At 40.5% G+C, this 25,076-nt stretch overlaps 1 protein-coding gene across 1 annotated transcript in view; it reads left to right on the top strand.

Annotated features, from left to right (window-relative positions):
* Positions 1-25,076, top strand: part of GNAQ (G protein subunit alpha q) — a 313,040-nt gene that overhangs the window by 202,339 nt on the left and 85,625 nt on the right. The window contains exon 3 of the mRNA XM_027549519.1: positions 10,548-10,702. Coding sequence (XP_027405320.1) covers positions 10,548-10,702 — 155 coding nt within the window. The remainder of the gene's footprint in view (positions 1-10,547; positions 10,703-25,076) is intronic.

The raw sequence follows: 25,076 nt of genomic DNA, 5'->3' as shown, positions 1-25,076 counted from the left end.
TAAAGGAGTGTTTTCTCCAGCAAGGAAGGAATCCAGTATATGTTAGAGTAAGCAAATGTACCTTTTAGTGAAACAAAACCAAAAAGAGAGGTGTTCTGGGGGAAAGCAGTGTGCTTTATACTCATTGATTACCTTGGTGAATGCCACAGTAACGATTAAAAATAAAACTCTAGGATTTCCCTGGTGGTCCAGTGGTTAAGAGTCTGCCTGCCAGTGTCAGGGACATAGGTTCGATCCCTGATCTGGAAAGATTCCACATGTTGTGGAGCTACGGCAAGAGAAGTTGCTGCAACGAGAAGCCCATACGCTGCGACTAGAAGGTGGCCCCCACATGCCGCAACTAGAGAAAACCTTGCACAGCAGTGGAGACCCAGCACAGCCATAAATAGGGAAATAATGTCGGAGGGAAAAAAAGACATTTGTCAGGGGGGAAAACCTCTCACCATAGAAAAGCAAATCGAGTCATGAGAATCAATTTGTAAAATCTTAAAGTAGAACAATATGCAGCAGTTTAATAAAATTTTATTGAATATTTTGCTCTCTGGAACATTTTACTTAACACAGATTCACTTCATTAGTATCTAGTATATTGCCTGACACATAGTAGATAAGTATTGTGTTTGTTGAAATAATTAATATTTATTAATGATAATTTTGAAATACCACAAGGTTTCATAGCAATTATAGTACTTGTATTTTAGGTATTTTGTTAACAATTCTTATAACTTTCCTAACTACCCTAAAACAAATTGTTTTTTTGTTTCATAGATGAGGTAGCTGAGGTTCAGGAAACTTGAGAGACCAGCCTGAAGACACAGGGCTGAAATGTGCTGAAGTCTGGTTGGTTCTCAAGCTATTGTTCCTGGACTTCCTCTTTGCTACTTTGGTTCTCTGGGTTACTCAGTGAGAGAGAGATTCTGTATAGTTGACCCTAGATATCAGCAAAGTCAACCAACTAAGGATGAAAAATATTGTTAGGGGGAAGGAATTCCAGAAAGCTCCAAAAATCAAAGCTTGAATTTGTTGTACCCTGGCAACAACTAGCATAGCATTTACGTTGTATTAAGTAATATAAGTAATCTAGAGATGATTTTAAATATACAGGCAGATGCATAGGTTATATACAAATACCAAGACATTTTTATAAGGGTCTTGAGCATCTGCACATACCTACTCTGTTCTGATACTGCGTGCAGAGGGACATGGGTGCTGTAACAAAGGAGAATCAGTAGATCCCTAGCACTGAAAGATTACATACAGGATTCAAAATTTTCATCAGAGACTTCAAAAGGCTGTGTCATGTAGTAATTTGTAATTTTGCTGAGCCATGAGTTGAATCATAAGTGTGGAGAGGCTGTACTATAGGAATGAGTCACTGGCTTCGAGAACCCAGCCAGCAGTAGCTCAGTGTGACTTTGCTATTCTTTGTCAGTTTTGCAGTCATGCCCATAAGAAAATGCAGCAACAGCTGTCACTCTGTGTACAGTGCACCATACACAGAGAAGTGTACACTGATGAAGTCAGAGAAGGTGAAATGGTCTAAGAAATGACAGTTCTTGCCAAGTTTTTGGTAGGAAATTTTACGGAGTATTTGCAAATTTGAGGACTCATTGATATCCATTATCCAGGATGATCTCTAGAATGTTCTTTCACTTTGAGCAAATGTGGGCAGTTTGCCCAAAGTCTCAGAGCTAAAAAGTGCATATACCAAGCCTTTTGCACTTTCTGTGCTATATTCCTTTTCTTTTGCTTTCTAAACAATTAGCTTTGGGTGTTAGATGCTGTCTTTAAATGTTTTACATCCATTAGGTCATTTAACCATCAAAGTAAGTACTGTTGTTATCACATTTATTAGATTAGGAAATAAAGGTTTACAAATGTTAAATAGCTTGCTCAAGGTCATGTTCAACCAGTTCTGGCTGGAGGTGGTATTGCAGCGCAGAGATTTGATCCCATCTCTGTATTTCCCTTGAGAAGAAAACAAAAAAAGCCTGAGATTTTTCTGTTTCTTCCCCCCCCATCCCCCCCCCATAATTTAGAATCAAATGCCAAAATGGAGATAAGCACTGAGAGTGGGGGGAAGAAAATGTGCTTCTCAGTTCAGGATTGAAACATACTCAGACAGAAGTTCAGGATTTTACTAAATCAGAGGCCCTCTGTCTGTGCTGGGCATCCTTTCAAATAGAGCTGCCCTAATGAGCTGAATATTTGTGTCTAAGAGCTTCAACAAATGTGGAAATTACCATTTGGTTTTCTACTTCTGGAGTGTAGGAACCGGAATAGGTGTGACATTCCAGCCTAAAGCCGCCCTGAGCTGTTAATGAGTTTTTGAAAATCCTTCCAAAGTGACTATAAGATCTTTTTTATTTTATCTGAAGACTTGGCCTTCTGTGGGCAGGGTAAGACTCACTGTGGTGGGAACTCAGTTCTTCCTTCCTTTTGCTGAAGCAGTCTTGGAAATATCAACAGACCTAAGATTTACCTTAATTTTATGACCACCGAATCGCAAAAACAAGACATTACCACATTGGCACATCCTGTGGTTTCCATGTGGTCTTTCCCTAGAATTCTGCCAGAGTTCCTAAGAGTAGTTACTTGGTTCTCACAATGTTCCCTCTGAGGCTTGCCACCAGCTTGCTAAGAATTCTGAAAGCTCACATTCATTATTAAATATTTCCATCCAGTGTGTTCAACTGTAACTTGAAGTAGAGTTATATTTTGCATTTGGTTTATATGATTGATTAACTCATACCTGTTTTGCTTTTATATGTACGATGTTCAAAATAAAAAGGGTAGTCAATTTTAATTGTTATTTGTATTATTAGAAATGACTTCTTTGCTTTTCATCATAGCCTATTTCATTAGTAAGTGGTTTAATTTTGCATGATTACTTGTGATTTTTACTACTTCACATTTGATATTTGGAAAAATAGAAAAGGGTCTAATTTATCTTCCTACTCTAACACACTAAAAAATATTCTTTTCACAGACAGAATACTTTTTACCAAAAAAAAGAGAGAGAATTGCACTTTTGTTGAGGACATTTATATAGGCATTTTTGAAATTCTATGTGTATTTTGTAAAATGCTGTCATAGTTTTAAATAACTTGAGAACTTCAGGTGAAAGCTCTTACATAAATGCAAATTACAGTAGATTATATTTGAATGTCATTTTACAAAACAGCAAGGATAGAATTAAAAAACAAAGCTAAGGATGCAATAAAAGTGACTTAGAAATTCAGACCTGGATGAAGGCAAAGTAGTGATCTTTGCATATTTTGAGGCCAGTATACTTTCATAGATGGTAGACATTGGTTATGGTTCATTGTTGTTGTTCAGTCGCTTAGTCAGGTCCGACTCTTTGCAACTCCATGGGCTGCAGCGTGCCAGGTCTCCCTGTCCCTCACTGTCTCCCAGAGTTGGTGGGAGTTCACATTCATAGCATCAGTGATGCTGCCCAACCATCTCATCCTCTGACACTCTCTTCGCCTTCTGCCCTTGATCTTTCCCAGCATCAGGGACTTTTCCAATGAGTTGTCTGTTCACAGCAGATGACTAAAATACTGGAGCTTCAGCTTCAGCTTCAGTCCTTCCAGTGAATATTCAGGGTTGATCTCCCTTAAAATTGACTGGTTTGATCTCCTTGATGTTCAGGGGACGTTCAGGAGTCTTTACCAGCACCACAGTTCAAAGGCATCAGTTTTTTGTTGTTCTGCCTTCTTTACGGTCCAGCTCTCACAGTCACACGTGACCACTAGGAGTACCATAGCCTTGACTGTACAGACCTTTGTCAGCAGGGTGATGTCTCTGCTTTTAGCACACTGTCTAGGTTTGTCATCACTTTTCTGCCAAGAAGCAACCATCTGATTTCATGGCTGCAGTCACCGTCCACAGTGATTTTGGAGACCAAGAAGAGGAAATCTGTCACTACTTCCACCTTTTCCCCTTTATTTGCCATGCAGTAATGGGACTGGAGGCCATGGTCTTAGTTTTTTTAATATTTAGTCTTAATATGGCTCTTTATCTCTCCTTCACCCTCATCAAGAGGCTCTTAATTCCTCTTTACTTTCTGCCATTAGAGTGGTACCATCTGCATATCTGAGGTTGTTGATGTTTCTCCCACCTATCTTGATTCCAGCTTATAACTCATCCAGCCCAGCATTTCTCTTGATGTGCTCAATGTATAGGTTAAACAAACAGGGTGACAGCAGACAGCCCTGTTGAACCAATCAGTTGTTCCATACAGGGTTCTAACTCTTGCTTCTTGACCCACATATAGGTTTCTCAGGAGACAAGTAAGATGGTCTGGTATTCCCAACTTTAAGAGCTTTCCACAGTTTGTCATGATCTACCAATACTTTGGCCACCTCATGCGAAGAGTTGACTCATTGGAAAAGACTCTGATGCTGGGAGGGATTGGGGGCAGGAGGAGAAGGGGACGACAGAGGATGAGATGCCTGGATGGCATTACCGACTCTATGGACAAGAGTTTGGGTGAACTCCTTTCTTGAACCAATCAGTTGTTCCATACAGAGTTCTAACTCTTGCTTCTTGACCCACATATAGGTTTCTCAGGAGACAAGTAAGATGGTCTGGTATTCCCATCTCTAAGAGCTTTCCACATTTTGTCATGATCTACCAATACTTTGGCCACCTCATGCGAAGAGTTGACTCATTGGAAAAGACCCTGATACTTGGAGGGATTGGGGGCAAGAGGAGAAGGGGATGACAGAGTATGAGATGGCTGGATGGCATCACCGACTCGATGGACAAGAGTTTGGGTGAACTCCAGGAGTTGGTGATGGACAGGGAGGCCTGGCGTGCTGCGATTCATGGGGTCGCAAAGAGTCAGACACGACTAAGCGAGTGAACTGACTGACTGACACAGTCAAAGGCATTACTGTAGTCGATGAAACCCAGATAGATGTTGTTCTGAAATTCCCTTGCTTTATAATCCAGCAAATGTTGGCAGTTTGATCCCTAGTTCCTCTACCTTTTCTAAACCCAGCTTGAACATCTGGAAGTTCTTGGCTCCCATAGTGCTGAAGCCTAGCATGCAAGGTTTTAAGCATGACCTTACTAGCATGGAGGGCTTCCCTAGTAGCTCAGATGGTAAAACGTCTGTCTGCAATGCAGGAGACCTGGGTTTGATCCCTGGGTCTGGAAGATCCCCTGGAGAAGGAAATGGCAACCTACTCCAATATTCTTGCCTGGAAAATTCCATGGATGGAGAATACAGTCCATGGGATCACAAAGAGTCAGACACAACTGAGCAACTTCGCTGGTGATTACTAGCGTGGGAGATGAGTGCAATTGTCTGATGGTTAGCACATTCTTTGGTACTACCCTTCTTGGGAATTGGGGTGAGGATTGACCTTTTCCAGTCCTCTGGCCACTGCTGGGTCTTCCAGGTTTTCTGACATAATGAAAGCAAAACCGTGATGGCATCATCCTTTAGGAATTTGAATAGTTCTACTCGAATATCATCGCATCCACTAGCTTTATTAATAGCAGTGCTTCTTAAGGGCCACTTGACTTTGCACTCCAGAATGTCTGGCTCAGGGTGACTAACCACACCATCTAGTAATCCAGTTCATAAAGATCTTTTTTATACAGTTCTTCCATGTATTCTTTCCATCTCTTCTTGATGTCTTCAACATCAAGGTTGAAGGTCTCTACCATTTTTATCCTTTATTGTGCCCTTCTTTGGGCCGAAGGCTCCCTTGATGTTTCCAGTTTTCCTGAAGAGATCTCCAGTCTTTCCCCTGTTGTTGTTTTCTTCTATTATTAAGCACTGTTCATTGAAAAAGGCCTTCTTGTCTCTTTAAGCTGTTCTTTGGAACTCTGTGTTTAATTGGATGTACTTTTCCCTCTCTCCCTTGCTTTTCACTTCTCTTCATTCTTCTGCTGTTTGTAAAGCCTCCTCAGATAACCGCTTTGCCTTCTTGCTTTTCTTTTTCTTTGGGATGGTTTTGTTCACTGCGTCCTGTATTACAGACTTCTGTCCATGGTTCTTCAGGCACGCTGTTAACTAGATCTAGTCCCTTGAATCTATTCATTACCTCCACTTCAAATTCATACAGGATTTGACTTAAGTGGATATTAGTTGTGGTTCACAGGTGAGGTTAATATTGTAGCTTTCACTGTGGAGGTTAATTTGCATTAAGGGTCAGCATGAAATTTCCTCACTAGACTGTTTTCCCACAGTTAAGAGAGTGCCATGTTTATTTTGTCTACCAAACCTTTGTTCATCTATTCCTCCTCCTCTCGTCACACATCTTTATCTCCACCTGCCAGCTAACTCCTGTCTTCTCTCTGACGCCTTGTCTGGCCATACTGAGTTCTTCTTGTTCAGTCCCAATATACCATCACTCATACAGACTTCCTCATGTTCTGCCCTGTATTCTCAGGCACTTTTGAAATAGTGAGGTTTTGTTGCAATAAACGATAATATTATGTGCTCCTTGAGGGACAAGATCATAAGTCCTTGGTGCTCTGTGTATTCTAGATGTATTTATTTATGATCGTGGAGTATATGTCTAGATGAAGCCATAGGGAAATGATTTGTTTCAATTGCATAACCTTATAGACCAGGAAAATGAAGTTGTAAAGAAGTAAATAATTTCTTCTAAGGGTTATTGCTTGTGTTAGGTGTAAAACCAGGCCTAGTATTTAGGTGTCCCTGTTTCCAGCTCAGTATAATTTCTACTGTTCCTTCCTGTATTCTTCATTCAACAAATATTTATTGAGCATCAGTGACAGGCACTCTGCTAGACCCTGATACTGCAACACTGAGTTTGTCTCGGAACTTGTACTGTGATTAGGGAGAAGGATACTAACAAATATCATCCGGATAGATATACACTAGCTACTGACGTAAGTGCTATTGAGGATTGTGTGGGTCTGAGAGAGTAGGTAATGGGTGGAAGATTTCCTTAACAAACTCGACTTTGGCTTGTAGGAAGTTGGGTTTATGTATGACTTTTAAATCTGACAAATATTTGTTGTCTGCTCACTCTGTGCTGGGCCCCAAAAGAAACGAGAGCCAGGAGCTACAGCCCCTTCCTTCAATGTATGGTCTAGAAGACGGTAAGTCAAGAAATGTAGAAGTTCCATGGTTCAGAAGATGCAAAGATCACATTTTGGGGGAGAGGAGGAACATTGGGAATATCTTCTTGTGAGAGACAGCATAGGATATGGTGCCTGAACAAAAGCTAAAAGAGATATGGAAGGGAATAGAGAAGGTCTTCCAGATGTAAGAAAAAGCACATTGAGGTAGATCAAGAGAGAAAATTGGAGGAGTTTTCCAACAGTAAAAAGTAATCTCATTTTACAGGAAGACTTTTCAGTTATACAACTGTTGAGAATGTTGTCTCTTTCAGTCAACTGAAATTAAAGATGGAAATGCAAATGTTCCCTCTTGTTTCTCCTCCTGGAGCACATAATCCTGTGCTTTGGTTGCCAGCTATATGGACTGTTCCCCCTACCGCCAGCCTACCCCTACATCTCACAGCAACTGTGTCTGTGGACTGTTCCCCCACCCCTAACCCTACCCCTGCACCTCATAGGAACTGGGTCTAAGTCTTTAATTGCTGTATTACCTAGCATTTCTTTGGGGTTCAATAAACATTTAATCATCATCTTGAAAAGTGTCTGCTCTGTTGAAACTGTTTTCTCTAAGTTCCCTACCTTAGAAACAGAAATAGAACTCCTTCCATATGACATGGTTGGCCCGTTGTAATGAGTATCAAATTCAGTTTTTAAATATTGCCTACACTATTCTGTGTCATCATGTAGCTTTTACCCAATTTAAAGAAGTCTCGGCCATTTCTCCCTATGGATAGTATAATAGTTTGTCTAAATATTATTGTAGGAAAGTGCTGCAGAATTACTTCCCCATTAGCATGTGTTAAGTGGCCAGCTGCTGTATCCCAGGTTCAGTGTAAGACATGGTGTTATTGGTCGATCTTATTAGGGAAGTCCGTGGAGAAGCAAATGATTGGTACCTGATCCAGCTCAGCCACAGATACACTTTATCTTTTATAGCGTTGCCAAGAATAAAAATTAGGGATATCTCATGGAAAGATCTAGATTTTTGGCTTCCCTTGATAACTCAGAAAATCTGGCAACACTCAGCTTGTATCCCAGTGGCAACAATTAGTTGGAGCTAACTAGCAGCTGTCCTCTTTCTTTAGGGTCTGTGTTTCTCAGTGTGCTGCAGTTCTCATCACTCACTATTACCTACATCCAGCCTGTTTTACTCATTTCTGTGGCTTCCTGGCCCTTTTAACGCCCCTTGTTTTGGAGTGCTGTTGCCTTTCTGGGCCTCTTCTCTTAGTTTCCAATAACAATTTCATGGCCAGCCAGACAGTTAATTATGACCACAACAACTAGTGTCTACGTGATGCTTGATAGCTTGCAGTGGTTCTCAAACTTTGCCATGCATCTGAATCATCCAGAGGGTCTCTTGAAACAGATTGTTAATCAGTTTCTCATCCAGAAAGTTTGATGTAGGATTAAAGGATTGCATTTTTATGAAATTCCCAAGTAATCCTGCTGGGGTGTGGACCACCTTTTGAGAACCACTCACCTACTGTATTGTAGCACAGTAATAAGCCACATGGACTTGGTGGGACAAGATGTTGCCCACCAGAGATAACATTTGGAAAGATTAAGCAACTTATCCAGTGTCAAAAGAGGAAGCAGAGTCCGATGAAAACCATGTCTTTAGAATGTGTCCAGTAGGAGACCATCCTGTGCATGCCTGTTTCTGCCTTGCATCTGCCTTCTAACTTCCACATAATCCTCCAGAGAACCCTGTAAATCAGATGTAGCCAGGAAATCGAATTTAGGATTATACCATGCATGATCATTGTCATATCTCAGGACACGAAGAATTAGAACTTGTTTGTATTCAGTGAGCAAGGGCAGAAGGACAGGACCCAAAGCTTGACCTTAAGATATAAGGTATGAGACATACCTGCTGGGCAGAGTGGAGCGTGCCCCATACCTAATGTTTTGTGCTTGGAGGAGGTCCACTTGAGCAGGTGGGACCAGGACAGTCTTTGGTATCGACATAGAGCAACAGGTGCCACAGAGCCAGGCAGAGCATAGCACTGGGGATTCGTTCGGGAACCAGTGACATATTTTCAAAGCGGAGGTTTCATGGAAAGCTATGATTGGCCTAGGCCCACCTGGAGTGACACTTGGAAACAGGACTTCAGGATAGTCAGATTGCTGGGATAGGACAGATTGTCTGGGCAGGAACTAGGTACATAAAACAATTTTAGGGATTCATCTTCCAATGTTGGGGTGCAGGGCAGAGCTATAGGGCTTCTCACTTACCAGATCTGATGGTCACAGTCAACGTAGAACCAGCAAGAAAGGTGGTTTCTTCAATTTTGGCACTTTAGGCTTTGTAAAATCTTATTTAAGTAAAGATTAGTCTAATGACATGGATTCCCTCCGTCTTATGGGATGAGAAGGAAGAGAAAGATTGGGAACCAGACATGCCTAATCACAAATTTAAATTTATTAAATTCTATCTGCTTGAAACTCTATGGAAGGAATAATTAGGTCATCATGTAATCAAGATAGCCATTCACTAACCTAGTTCAGAAGTTTGTGTATCTGTGCAAAATCAAGACTGTTTTAATAAATTAGTAGCCATCTATCTCCAGTTTTCAAGATAATTAGTTATTATATCTGTTGATTTGCACATTTATGTACTGTATAATTTACATGTGTACTACACCTATGAAATCTATTTTGTTAAGATTGTTAGGCAGTGGTGTATGCTGTTTAATTTGGAGGTTGACCATACATTTTGATTTTAATCTTGTTGAAAATTTTTTAAAAGTCTTTTTACCTCTTTCCTACTAAATGTTGTATATAATGAATATAACAAAGTCCTTTTTCTGTGTTAAAAATTGAGTAGACTCTTCAATCTGATAAGATATGAGGTAGATATAAAGTAAATATTGAAAATTTGGGTGTGTGGGAGTAGAGGGGGCATGGTCACTATTGTGAAAATCAAATCATTACTATTAACTGTTCTTCTAGTAGTTTTACACCCTAATCCTCACAGTGAATCATAGAAACTAATGCTGATTAGTTGAGTCTGACTGAGTTTTTGCTAAGATATAACACTCATGGGCTGCGTATATGATGTGTTTGATTATAATAAACTATAAACATAGAGGGGATAAATAACCCAGTCTTTTTCCCTTTAATAATATGAACTGTTTTAGGATTATGATCATCACCTGAAAATAGTCATTATTTGTAGCATACCATCCTCATTGTTCCTGTGGGAGCTGAACAGTCTGCTTTTCTCTTGTCATCTTTAGGTAGCTTCAGCATTTACTCTGGAGGAAAAGATTTGGGACTGGGTTTTATCTAAGGAAAAGAAAAAAGAAGCAGCATTACTTTATTACAAACCAGTTTGAAAACCAGTATATGAGGAAAGACCATAATGCAGTGTGCAAGCCAAGGCAGTTTTCTTCGATGGAAAGGAGATTAAAACTGCTTTTTTTTTTTTTAAACAGGCTCATGCACAGTTAGTTCGAGAAGTTGATGTGGAGAAGGTATCTGCATTTGAGAATCCATATGTAGATGCAATAAAGAGTTTATGGAATGATCCTGGAATCCAGGAATGCTATGACAGACGACGAGAATATCAGTTATCTGACTCTACCAAATAGTGAGTATTCCTCCAGAAGGCCCTTTGCATCTTCCTCTTTTCTTTCATGGTTTCTGCAATGAGACCGTCTCGGTCCTGTGTATCGTATCTGATTCTGACTGCACAGTTAGGAATTATAGATATTAAATTTGTACCAGCTTTATAAATTTAGACTCTATGTAAGGGATTGGCATCGTGAGTCAGGGAGAGTATTTCTTTTATTGTTTTCTGTTTGAAAACCAACCGAAGACTCTAGGAATCTGTATCCACTAACCCATCTCTTCCCCCAAATTGTAAACCAGTTATTCTCAAACATGTACTTCATTGTGATTTGAAATCTGATAATAATCAATTTTAATGCAAGTTTCTGATCTTATTCATGTGTTGGAAAGCACCTACACAGAAGAACCTCTAATAAATACACTTAATTATGGCTTCTCAAACATCAGACTTCCCGGTTTCCAGACATAGGACCTTGACTGCTTTCTGGGACCCACTGTTTTGTTGATGGATAGGTTTGCTTTTGCATGGAAATTGCGTGTGAGTCTAATTTTGCATGCATCCCAGGATTATTTTGTGAGCTGTCGATCACAATCATGTGTCCCAGGAGGGATTTGCATCCTAGAGAGATTTGTTAATTCTCTAGATTAAATCTTGCCTAATAAAAAGAAAAGTAAAGATTTGGCAATCATTGGATTAATGTAATCAATGTGGTCAGCAATGTAGATAATCAGGCGCCTGAAAAATGGAATTTTGTTTTTTTTAGTGTTTTTTTTCAGATTTCTGTCTCCATTATGTTAACCCAGCATTTGCCTCTTCTATTGGTTCTGAGCAGACAGAAGAAAGGGTGGAAAGTATTCTGCAGCCTTAGGCCAGTTTGTATGTTGAAATGACCCTCTGAACAAGGGCCGGACTATAGGGGAAATAAGGAGCCCTACGTGCAGATTGACAGCGCTTAACAGTGCAGGGAAGATCCAAGAGCAGTTGGGCTCTGTTTTTGCAGTAAAGTAGATCACGCTCTTACCCTAGTTCTAGGCATTTGTTTAAGATGAGTTATGATTCAGGTCAGCCACAGAAATATTGCCTGGCCAAAACAGTACTTGGATTCCCAAGGTAAATCTGAATTATGTCATTCTGAAAAGTGACGTGAAATGCTCAGGAGACCGTGTCTGTCGTGTTTAAGCCAGTACCCACCCCGTGTGTCTCTGAAATGCGTGCTTCCTCATTCCTGGCTTCCTCTGTCCTCCTTGCACGCCGCCTGTCTTCCTCTTCTATGTCTGCCTGCCTTCCTTCGCCGCGCCCCCTTCCTCTCTCCCTCTCTCCTCTCCCCTCCCCGAGTTCCAACTGTGTAAGTTTCTGTAAGTACAGAGATGAGAAGATGCATTCAGCTCTTTTTTGTTGCAAATCTGCCCCCTCAACCTTTGCCCAGCTGTCTTCCTTTTCCATGCTGCCCCCTCTGTCCTTCTGTTTCCTTTGCCATTTTGGATCTCATCCATCTCCCCACGTTGCTGCTGTGTTTTACCCCTTGTCCTTGTCCCTGCTCACTCTGCCTTCCCCTGCCTGCTGGTTTCCTCATCCGCCCTCAGCTCTGGTCCTTCTTTAACTCCTCCACTTCTCGATTCACTACTGTGATGCCTCTCCTGGCCCCTACCAATGAAGAACTCCTCCATTAAAAAGTTGCATTCACCAAGAAATCCTCTTGCCTCCCATCATTTCTAAATCCCTTTCTTTTTACTTTAGCGTAAATCCTGTCTCTCCCCCTCCTCACCTGTTCTAGTCTCTACCTGTCCCCCAGATCTCTTCTCCCTACAGAGAAGTCCTGTGACTAGGGCATCAGAGCACCAGTGTCCGATAATGATGTGCTTACCGAGTTAGGGCTTCCCGTTAGGAAACGATTTGCCTCCTGCTCCTCGAGTAGGCTCTCTGAGAGATTCCTGTTTGCCCTGAGGACACCTGGGTCAGCTGCTGCAGCTGTATTCTTGAGACAAAGCTCCACCACATGTCTGGTGACATTACTTCAGCTCAGATTTGTGGATTCCTAGACAGGTACCCATGAGTTGCTTTAAGGCTAAGAGTTATCCGCGACAGTTACTCCAGGCCCGTGTTAGCACTGTGATGCTGGGGAAAGCCATCATCTTAGACCTCGATCACATGGGCTGCATCTGCCATAAAAACATGCTCACTCTGTAGGCACATCCCTCATGTTAGAGCTCAAGATGTGGGGGCACCTGGGACGGGCTGATATCAACCCCTGCAAATGATGACTGTTTAAACATGTGGATATATGTGTGTATGCACATACACCTATTTCATTTTGCATATGTTTATGCAAAAGTAATAAAGTACGTTGTAACAACATGTCCCTATATCCACATTTCAGTGTGCATCTTTAAAAAAATGACATACATAATATGTCTTACATAATAAGTAATACCATATTATACCTAAAAACTAATCATCAGTCCTTTTTATCATTCTATATCCAGTTCATTTTCATATTTCCCAAATTCTTCCAAAATGTTCTTTAGAGTCAGTTGATTTTAGGACAACACGCTGCATTTGGTTTTTATGTCCCTTAAGTCTCTTAATCTAGTAGAAGCCTGTTCCGCGTTTCACTGGCATGCCAAAAAGACTGGCCTGGATTGGGTCTGACTGCCGCTTCATTGCATGATTTAACTTTCTCTGCTGCCTCTTGGATTTTCTACAAACTGAAAGTCACATTTAAAGGCTTGGTTAGATTCCAGTTAAACACTGAGTAGAGCACACAAGATTTTGTGCACTGGTTTACACGTCATTGGTAAGTTAATGTTCACCAGTGAGTAGAACATACTCTAAGTGATCTCCTGCACTGGTTTACTTATCATTGGTAAGTTAAGGTTTACCAGTGAGCAGAACACACTCTAAGTGATCTCATGCATGGGTTTATCTGTCACTGGTAAGTTAAGTTTCACCACAGTGTTTGGGCACTGACAGCCTCCATGATAAACCTGTATTTTTTTCCTCCTGCCACCAAAAACAATCTGTGTGGTGTGATGTTGTCATTGTGTAGTCTCCAGTTCCCCATAAACTCTTCACCTGATGTTTTAATTCCAATCATTAAGTCTTGTCTGATATAAGAATTCCAAATTTTATCCGTTGGTCTGCATTGGCATTCTTCTGTGAAGTACAAGGTTTTCTTCTCTTGATGCTATTTGATTATCCTGAAATACATTTTCTGCCAAAAAGTATATGTTTCAATCTTTTTGTTACAGTAATTTGTTACATAGACTAAATAGCTGGTGACTGTATAATTTATCATCAAAACCAGGACATTTTGTGAAGGAAAGGGTTACTATTAATAATTATAGTGAAATAGCAGGTGTAAACTGGAAATCTCCTAGTCAAGCAGGAACATTTGATCACCTTAGCTAAATGAAACCTAGGGAGGTTTCATTTTCCCCTTTGTTTTCTCTAGAAGACTCTTGTTTACTTTCAGGGATTAGAACCAATCACTTCCTGCCAATTATGGAAATTGTGTGTGGAAACCTGAGTTAGCTGGCCCCATGTTTCTGTTATCTTCATAGGATATTTTGGTACTTTTTGTATTATAGCTCAGTGCCCAAGATGCCTAGCTGGCCTGCCTTTAATTCCATTGTGCCAGGAGGCCAAGTATTGGAGTCTCTTTATTCTTCCCCATCTTAGTCCTGGGCACTTTCCTTTTCTTAGCCAGGAAAACCCTCTCAGCACACAGAGAAGACCAATGGCTCTTTGGATTCACCCATTTGCTTGTGTATTCCACATTTCATTCCATTGTGGTCCAGGGAAGGTCCCCTGAAGTTCGGAAATAGTGCTGATGAGGCTGTAGCTCACCTGTCTTGAGCATCACTCATTCCCAATACTGAATTCATTTTCACAGGGTGACTCAACACAATTCCTTTCTCTGAATTCGAGATAGTTGTTAACCGTTTCCTTTCTGACTTTTGTGTACTTTCCACTGATATATCTTTAGTATTTTATCCTGCATCTTTGCTTCATGTGGGGGCTTCTATGTTGCTCTATCTTTATGATAAAAATTTTAAAACTTTGTTGATATTCTGGATCTAATTTCTTAGACAGTATCACCACCTTACAGAATTTAAGACCAGCCTTCCTGAGTACTGACTGTCTCTCTTGTGGCTCTTCAGTTTAGATTTGGGGAGCATGTAGATATTAAATCTGATCTCTAGCAGTTTGAGAATTGGTGCCTGCCATACATATCTGCTTAAAGTTTGCAGCTTAACAGCAGTTTCCTCCAGAAACATGCTGGTTGTGAGAGTCAGGGCAGGCCACTTGCCAGGAATACTGAGAACAGAGCCCAAGCATGCCTCTCTTCTTCTTTTCTCTCTGGTGAACTCCTATTTATCCTTCAAGACGCAATTCAAGAGTCACAGCCTCTGAAAGTCTTGCCCAATACCAGAGGTTATATGACACTCCGCCATGTATCTTTGTTTTTTAATGGCTGTGCTGGGTCTTCGTTGCTTCGTGGGCTTTTCTTTGGTTGTAGCAAGCAGGGATGTCCCTCTAGTCGTGGTGCACAGGCTCCTCATTGTGGTGGTTTCTCTTGTTGCCAAGCATGGGCTCTCGGGCACACAGGCTTCAGAAGTTGCAGTTCCCAGGCTCTGGAGCTGAGGCTCAGTAGCTGTGACACACGGGCTCAGTTGCTCTGTGGCATGTGGGGTCCTCCCGGACCAGGGATTGAGCCAATGCTCCTCCGTTGGCAGGCAGATTCTTTGCCACTGAGCCATCTGGGAAGCCCTGCCCTGTATCTTAATACTTGTACAAATCTCTTTTGTATCTGTTATCATATTTACTGAAGTGTCTCTCCCCTCTGCCCATAGAGCTTAACATTGGGTGCTCACGTTTGACCTTTGCGAATGATTGTTCCTTGAAATCACACTTAGATAATTTCCACAGTTTCAGTGACCATGATGTAGGCACTATCTGTCTTTGGCTGTTATAAATGAACTATGATGTGCCAGAGCTACAGGCATTTAAGTTTCTTTTTTCCTGCCGTTTTTGAAGGTCTAGCATCCTTGAAAAGCTATTACCAAAAGAGCTTGAACACTATTTTTTTTTTTTTGCTGAACGCTTCTATGTGTTAGATTCTGTGTAGTTGTTTACTTGCAAAGCTGTAGATATTTCTTATTATCTCCATGAAACAGAGGAGAACATAGGGTCTCAGAGGGTCACACAATTAGTAAGTGATAGAAGTAAGAACTAAAGTCAGACTTGCTGCCTCCGGAGCCCAAGTTTTTAATCACTGAAACCTACCCTCACAAAGGAGGATAGATGGCTGGATGGATAGAGAGTTGAAGGAATGAATAAGAGATTGATTGATTGATAATTGACAGGTATATTGATGATGGACTAATAGATAAATTTTTTGTTTGCTTAGTCCCTGATTCATGTCCAACTCTTTTGCAACCCCTGGTGGACTGTAGCCCACCAGGGTTCTCTGTCCATGGGATTTCCCAGGAAAGAATACTGGAGTGGGTTGCCATTTCCTTCTCCAGGGATCCTGCTCAGGGATCAAACCCATGTCTCCTGCATTGGCAGGCAGATTCTTTACCACTGAGGCACCAGGGAAGCCAGTAGATAAATACCTATGAGTTTAAAATCACTCACCATGAAGGATGCAAATAATTTATTAATCTTCATAATGTTATTGCAGTGCCAGGTGGTACAATGGTAATGAACCTGCCTGTCAATGCAGGAGATGCCGGAAACATGTGTTTAGTCCCTAGGTCGAGAAGATCCCCTGGAGTAGGAAATGGTAACCCACTCTAATATTCTTGCCTGGAAAATTCCATGGACAGGGGAACCTGGCAGTCTACAGTCCTTGGGGTTGCAAGGAGTCAGGCATGACTGAGTATGAGCACTATATTGTTGCCTGTATGTAGTTCTATATGTGTAAGATCAAGGGGAAAATTAAGTAGAATTTACTGGGAAATACACCCATAAAGGTTATGATTATCATTGAGAAAATTTAACTGTGCCACCTGGGAAGCTCGATCTATGTTTAACAATATATCAGTTGTTCATACAACATGGAAGATGTAAGTCACAAATAATTGAGAAATACTGTTTCTTTATGTTAGTCTAGAGTTTTAACCTTTTTTTCCCATATTTCATCCAATAACTTTTTACTGGAGTCAAACTAGAGCCATAAAAACACTAAAATAATTTGAGCTTTCCTTTTTCTACTTTGATTAGCCAACTTGCTGATCATAATAAAACAATCAGATGGCTCAAAGGACAGGCAACACTGGTAGAAGCAAAGAGATGGGAAATTCTAGATGAGCAGTTTAGGAAAAATTTGCACTTGGCTTTCATTTGGCATATTCCTCCAGTTCTATTTAATGAAAGACTAAAAAAGCATTCTAAGATGCAGGAGAGTTTTGTGGATTCCCTTATTACCTTTTTTGTTATTGATTTTTTTAAAAAAGTGTGAGGACTCTTGACTATCTTTAGGTAAAGAGCACAATAAACAGATGGCTGTAGGTTTACTTTTTTTCCCCCTTTTTTTGCTGTGGTTCACCACCTGCCTTAATATAGTGAGACATCAGGTCAAATGAGTTCACTGCCTACAGTACCAAAAGCTCCCTGACTAGCTAGAGAACACGAATCTCAATCAACTTGTCATGTAGTGTGAAGTCTTCACACTGCAGGCGCTTGGCAAAAGACCGATCTGTCCATGTTGACTGTAAAGTGAAAGTGAAAGTCATTCAGTCGTGTCTGACTCTTTGTGACCCCATGGACTATACAGTGTATGTTCACCGTAAGGGACCAAGTAATCCCTAATCTTGCTTTCCTGAAGTGCCCTCCAAGGTTGTCAGTAAATCAGAAACCTTTTTGAAATTTCCACATGTTTCACAGCCCATAAATCCAAAGTACATAATTGACTTTAGAGCATAAGTCAGGTTTGGAGTTTACTTCTAACTTCATGTTTAAATTTTTAATTTAAAAATGCACAAGGAATTTGAATGTTGGATTTTAAGTGCAAAATGAGTTTTTGGAGGTAGATTAGCATATCTACCTGATTTAAGGCTGAATCCTTGAGGAAGTACCTTGTTAATTGACTCATGTGCCAAACACTTGAACCCAAGAGTGTGTAGGCTCTGACTCTCGGAGCCATTATAACTTTACTCTTTGTCTGATGGTTAAAAAGAAATGTAAGCCTACTGCAGGCTTTTAGAGGCAGATGAGACATCATATGGTGAGACCATTGAGTCACAGTCTAGCATTTAGTGGAACTATATCTGCCTCTCCTCACCTGTGGGACTTTGGCTCTGTAAGTTTCATTTGCCTCCGATAGTGGTATGTGCTCTGTAATCTCTAAACTCCCTTGTAAATTCTGAAATCCTTTGATTCTGTAACAGTAGATTGCCTTTATCTGAGAAACCATTATCATATGCAGTCAAGTGAAAACCTGGCACTCCCCAAATTTACCTGGAAATGTACAGGCAGAGAGATTATTCTCTACATAGTTAAATTACTCAAAATGCTATTTTGAGCTCAAAAGAGGATAATTGATCTTGAATATGTTTGCTTTTTTTTTTTTCCCCCCCAAAGAGTGACAGTAATAACATGGAATGGACCTTTTTTCACCTGAGTGACATATTTACTTCTATTTTTGTTTTCTTTTATCTAATGATCTCCTAATAACCTTTCACAAGAATGAAACAAAATACACCCTGTAATTTGGGCTCTCAGCTGGCTCAATGGTAAAGAATCTGCCTGCCAATGCAGGAAATATAGGAGACTCTGGTTTGATCCCTGGGTTGGGAAGATCCCCTGGAGGAGGAAATGGTAACCCACTCCAGTATTCTTGCCTGGAGAATCCCATGGACAGAGGAGTGTGGCGGGCTACACAGTCCATGGAATCTCAAAGAGTTGGACACAACTGAGCATGCACGCATCCTGTAATTTGTCTTCCACAGTGAAGAATCCATCAGATTCTAAGACTTGGTCTCTAGTATTGCTTTTTCAAAATGCATGGAGCTGCTAGAGATGGTAAGACTTAGATAAGACTAACTTCTTTCTAACGTTTATTACAGAGATGTGATAGGGAAAGGGCTTACCTCAATACCTGCTGATCATTCATTCACTCTGCTTAAAGAGTAGACTGGACACAGGAGACACGCTTCACTCTATCACTTTGCTGCTTGCTCGTGTTTTGGCAGAGCGTTTGCATGTTCAGTTGCTTGACCTCTTCTTTATAGCCCTTACCACAACCCACTCAGGATGACATGGTACCCAGATGAAAACAGGGGCGCTGTTACTACAGAACAGGATTGGAAAACCTGTAGGCCAAACTCAGCCTGCTGCCTGTCTTTATAAATTAAGTTTTATTAGAACATAGCCAAGCCCATTTGTTTATGTATTGTCCAAAGCTTGTTTTGTGCCCAGTGGCAGAGTCTGAATCATTGCAACAGAAGCTGAATGGCACACAGAGCCTAAAATACTCACTATCTGATTTCAGCCCCCACCCTGACCCCACAAAAGAAAAGAAAAAAGTTGCAACTTCTTCCTCCATGGAAGAAGATTGAATACTAAAAGGCAGCTAATATTCTTTTTCCATTTCTGCCATGTAGAGAGACCCTAGCTTATGCCTGGGATGCTCAAAATCAACCTGGAGATTCGTTTTTGAGAACGGAGAAAGGAGGGCCTGCTGTCCCTCCGCAGTACTCCTTCAGTAAACTTGCTTTGCCCAACAAAACTTCAGATAGGAAGTGAGCTTCAGGGAGCGCTAGATTGTATTCCCTGGCACTACCTCTAAATGCCATGCAAAGGATGTCCAGTACTAATGATGGAGTAAATGACCAGAAACGTTGACTGAGTAGATTTGGCTCTGAGAACAAGGATTGTGTCTCATGTGTCTTGGCTTTGGCCCCATGTGGTGCCTGGTACAGCTGGTTTAGGAGGGCGTGATGGGATTCAACAGTCAGTGTAACCAAAGGTAGGACTGACCTGCTTCTGAAAGGGGCCTAACATAACATGTGCCTGACTGGGAGGTAACCCCACGTCCAGTCTCAGGGGAGCCCAGGACCGTTGCTTTCTCCATCTGGCCCGTTCCTTTATTTTGACTCCTCACCTGCCAAGCCCTTTTTGAACTCTGATGGGCTTACCCTGATGTTCTTCTTCATGAGCACAAGGGCTTCTTGATTTAAAGAATTTTGATCTATAATTAGTTTAACTAGCTTAATATGACCAGCTCCTCAAACCCAGACATCCTTGTTAAAATGAAAGTTTTGATTCTACAGAACCAGTATCCAAGTTACAGAGACATGACCATGAGAGACCCGCTTTGGTCAGCAATCTTTTGCTCATGGCCATCTCTTGTCTACCATCACTGGAAGCTCTCTTATGAGCCACATCTTATCTGCACTGTAGGATGGCTGTTAGCTGGCATGTTTATCTCTGTTGCTAGAGCACAAACTCCTTGAGGACAGGATTCACATCTTTTTTTTTCTTTGTGGCTCCCACCCAGTGCTATGCACAGTGCCTAGCCTTCAATATAGGCTTTCAGGGAAAGTTGTTGAATGATAAAAGAGTAAGTCATTTATGTGTCTGCTGATTTCTTCCCATCTCTCTTCTCTTTCCTCTTTAGCCTGTTCTAGTCCCCTTAGGTCTGCACCGTGTAACTCATCCTCCACTTTTCTACGCAATTCTCCAGTGACCAGTTCATAATCATCTCTCCCTTCTTAATGCATTCATTGTTAGCACCTCATAATTTGGCACTTAATTATTTCTTAATTGATTCATCTGTGCTGTCTTTACTTCCCAGGTAACCTGATGTCCCTACAGGCAAAGAATATGTGTGTATATATATACACACACATAAGTATTTTTTACCAGCTCCCTGTGCGAGCCCCACTCCTCCAACACACACAGTGATTTGAATTTGACCAAGAACAGATTTTCAATAAATATGTGTAAATTAACTGAAAAATGAATTAAGCACTGTCATTACAGTTCAAGAGAGGCAGACTAGAATAAAAAGTAGCCTTCTGATGCTTGATACATCTTAGAAGTATAAAAATTGTGTCATAATTAGTCAACAGCTTTGAAAATTGTCATATAAAAGATGAATAAATTAAGAAAGCCAAACAGGCAAATTGAAAAGGCCTCTTTCCCCTCCTCTTCTCTTTCTATATCTCTCTTTCACTCTCTCTTCTGTTGATTTTGTTGCTGTTGTATAGTTGATTTGGGACTCCATGGTAGCTCCGTGGTAAAGAATCCGCCTGCAATGCAGATGATGCAAGTTCAATCCCTGGGTCAGGAAGATCCCCTGGAGAAGGAAATGTCAACTCACTCCAGTATTCTTGCCTGGGAAATACCATGGACAGAGGAGCTTGGTGGGCCACAGTCCTTGGGGTCCCCAGAGTCAGACCCAACTTGGTGACTAAACCACCAGCACACCACATAGTTGATTTACAGTGTTAGTTTCAGTGCACAGCAAATTGATTCAGTTATACATGTACATACATTCATTCTTTTTCAGATTCTTTTCTCACATAGCTTATCATAGAACCTTAAGTAGAGTCCCCTGTGCTATAGAGTAGGTCCTTCTTGGTCATCTATTTTATATATAGTTGTGTGTGGATATTCATTCCAAGCTCCTGATTTATTCCTTCCCCCACCATTGTTGTTTGTTTTTTTTTTTGCTCTTTTAATTACAAGGTCAATTTGTTTGAGCAACAGACTTAGTTAGGAATCTTTTGCTATGACCTAGGCCTGGTCCTAGAGCCTGCCTGAATCACATATAGCTGCCAGCTCCTTCCCCACTTGACACCAGTAGTCAGTCTCTTTATGGTTGACATTGAGATCAACTATCCATATATAACATTCTGAAACTGTTTATAAATGTAGTGATATAGTATCTTTTTATGAGCTATTTAATTTACTTTCAAAAAAATCTGATTTTCTGAGTTGGTTTAGTTTTTTGGCAAAGAAAGATTGAAATACATGCTCTTTCCTGTTTTATCCCACAGAATATTTTCCTTTGAGTAGCTTTCATAAACTGTGAGACTGTAGCCCCCTGCTACCACTAGGTGATCTTATTTTAAATCTGGAATTTTGTATTTAAAACAAATAATTTCTTACAAACAAATTATCTTCTGTACCTCCTTGAACTCTGATCATGGTGTACCAGATGTTAAAGAGGAAAAATGAAAGTTGAGCTCTTGAGAAGATAAAAGTGTTTGTGTAATGAGTAATCAGAAATCTTGGGCAGCTAAGCCACCTAACCAGATTACCAGCCAGGCTCTTCTGAACAGCAGGATCTACCAAAGGAGAAGGGGGCACATAGGTGGTCTTCACCAAAACCTGTGCTTGACCATCCCCGCAGGATGGCAGTTTTGCAGAATGGTTCCTTTCTTTTTTTAAAAAAAAAGTTCACTTTGACAGTTTCTTTTACTTTTTTCCTTTGAATCCTGTAATCACATTGCAACCATACAGAGACTGTGTGTTTCTAGTTTCTTAGCTTCCACTGCTTTAGACAGTGTCAAACAGGATCTCAAGTACCCTAAAACTGTTCCTCTTACAATGAGGTCTTAGTTTTGTTTTTTTTTTTAATGAAGTCGACCTAGTTTTTCTAACCTTCTTTTCAATAATTAAAAATGTAAAATTCTACCCAGAATCATTTTCTGTGCCAGGGCTTCATCTTAATATTTGACTTGAACTGCAAATCTCTTATTAATACAGCCTTGGTAGGAGGCTCTTACATAGGAGTTAAAGAACCCCAATACATGGGCCATAGTGTTGTTACATTAAATGCTCCAAGGTGCTATATTCAGTTATCTTACTGTGTTTGGTTGGATTTAGACCCAGTGTCAGAGATTTCTTTTTCCACTTACCACCCATAGGTTCTTTCCCCCTTTTGGTATAGGCTTGTATGCCTAATACTTGTGTTAACTTTTTTAACCCTGGCTGTAATATGGTACAGTTTACTCACTGAGTCATCTCAAAATTTTATTCATGTTTCTTTCCCTTAAAAAAAAAAAAAACTGCTTGAATTTCTAATTTCTATGCTATTCTTGGCTTAGATTTCAATTATCCTTCTAGTCATAGGTAGTAGAGTAGGACTTTTTCTTTTTACTTTAAAAAAGTTCTCATTACATGTCAGATTGGAGGATAAATTAAATTTGAAGGTCAACTCAAAACAGTATTCCTGCCTAGAGAATCCCATGGACAGAGGGCCCTGACAGGTTGCAGTCAATGGGGTCTCAAAGAGTTGGACACGACTGAGCGACGAACATTTTCAAAATTGTTACTGACAAATTTGTCAAAAAATAAGGAATCTCTTTTAAAAATATTCAGAAGAGAGATACCATATTTAATTTGGAGCGTATTATTATAGTGACATTCAAGTTTATCCCATATATTTTTTATCATTTAAAGTAATGGATTATATCCTGTTTATGAATTTATTATTGTTCTGCAACCAGAGATGGGATCCTGAAGTTAAGTATAAAAGGAATTTAGCAATTACAAAGTATAATTATAAACAAATGGGCATCATTTTCTTAAGTCTTTCATATAAATCAGTCATGCAAGAGAAGGATGTTTCGTGGATAATCCCCAAGGATTAGAGACACATCAGAAAGTTTCCCAGAAAATGACTCTTTCCAATATACACATTCTTTCCTTCCCTGATAAACTTCCCTGTTCCTCCTCTTCGTATAACCCTTTTCTTCCCACAAGTTGGTAAACTTTCAGGCAGGGATCATATCCTGGGGACCTTCATTTCCTCAGCTCCCATCAAGATAGTTGTTGAATTTCAGAATGACCTTGCGTTTTTTCATGGTAGGAAAGGAACCATGGAACTTTTACAAACACTAGTCTCTTTGTTGTCTTGCTTTTCACTGAACACCATCAGAAGCCTGTTTCTTCCATTAAAGATATTGTGTCACAATCATCTGTTAATAAGGGACCACTCCCTCTGTTTGCCCTGGATTAGAGTGAATTCCAGGGCCTGAAAGCTTGATACTGATAGGCATAAAACGGATATACCAATTATATCATTCAGTGGCCAGGCCCTAAAAGAATATTAGGAAGCACATCAACTCAATGAAGTTAAATGGATACTGCCTTTCCTTTCTGTGTTGTCTTTACATTCATCAGAGGCATGTTAATTCAGAATTTGGTTCTTGCACAATGCAGGCCCCTAATAACCCAGAGAGGTAGTTACATGAAGATGGGTACCTAACAACCCCCATCCTCTTTTGTTTTCTCCTAGAAGGTATAACCTACCTTTCTAACCACTACAGTGTTTTCTATAAAATAGTTTTAATTGGGGTCACATGTTGAGCAATTGCTATGTTCCAGTCCCTTGGTGGAGTATTGGTGACCAGCCACTGACAAAGGGAGTCATGGTCCCTGACCCCATGGAGTTTGAGAACCCTAAATGGGCAATCATCTGTGGGGAAAATGTTGAGTTTTTTGTTTTTTTTTTTAAGCAGTTATAAAGTTTTCAATTATTAAGTGTCTCAAAGCAGTGACAAGTGATTAAATCCCCATGAATGGATTGGAGTAAAATGAGTTTAATCGACTAAACGTCCCATTTTCTAGCACAATCCTAAATAAGTGTTCACTCCTAGACAGTTAAATAAGTCCCATGTGAACCATGGAGTTTTCTCTCTCTGACATCAGGAAAGAGCTACTACCAGCCATTTGTTACATACACATTGCCTTGGAAATGTACCTTGTACCTGTCACCATAGCAACACCCCAAGAATGACCTCAGCAGCCACTCAAAATCATTCCTACAAAACAAATTATAGCTATAATTAACTCTCCGAATTTACTCTGCAATATAAGTTTGTCCAGACCTCAGTGTTTCTCTGTTACAGGTTAAATGAATGGAATAATCCAGCATGAACCCATCCCTCCCATATTCCATCAAAATTTTCCTCCCAAATAGGAGGTGCTTCGGTGGAAAGTGCAATTCAGTTAAGAGATTATTCCATTGTTACCTCTTCTCAGAATGAGATGAGAATCAACAAATGAGCATGCACTAGTCTTACGTGCTAGAATTCCATTTCTAAAGGAATAGAGTGGCTTTTTTCCCTAAACAAATGTGAAATGCAGGAGGTGCTGTGAGTCCCTCCCAAGTCCTGAAGCCCGGGATGAGGGGGCCACATGGGATTGAGGCTAATGCAGGTAGAAGCTGTCCACATTGGCCTCTCTTTGGCAGTGAAAGATGCTCATCTAGGCACGTTTTGCCAGTTCCTCCAATTATCTGCAACAGGTCTTCAGTCCTGGTGTAGCTCCTGAGCCACCCAGATCTTCCTGTAGGAGAAGAGAGTTCATATGTCTTTTGTTTGGTTGGAGGGTTTGTTGTTGTTCTGTTTTTCTAGTCTTGTTTTGGGGTGTT

The sequence above is a fragment of the Bos indicus x Bos taurus genome, chromosome 8 (genome assembly GCF_003369695.1).
Source record: "Bos indicus x Bos taurus breed Angus x Brahman F1 hybrid chromosome 8, Bos_hybrid_MaternalHap_v2.0, whole genome shotgun sequence".
Taxonomy (NCBI): Eukaryota; Metazoa; Chordata; class Mammalia; order Artiodactyla; family Bovidae; genus Bos; species Bos indicus x Bos taurus.
This window is presented reverse-complemented; position numbering and strand designations above follow the sequence as displayed.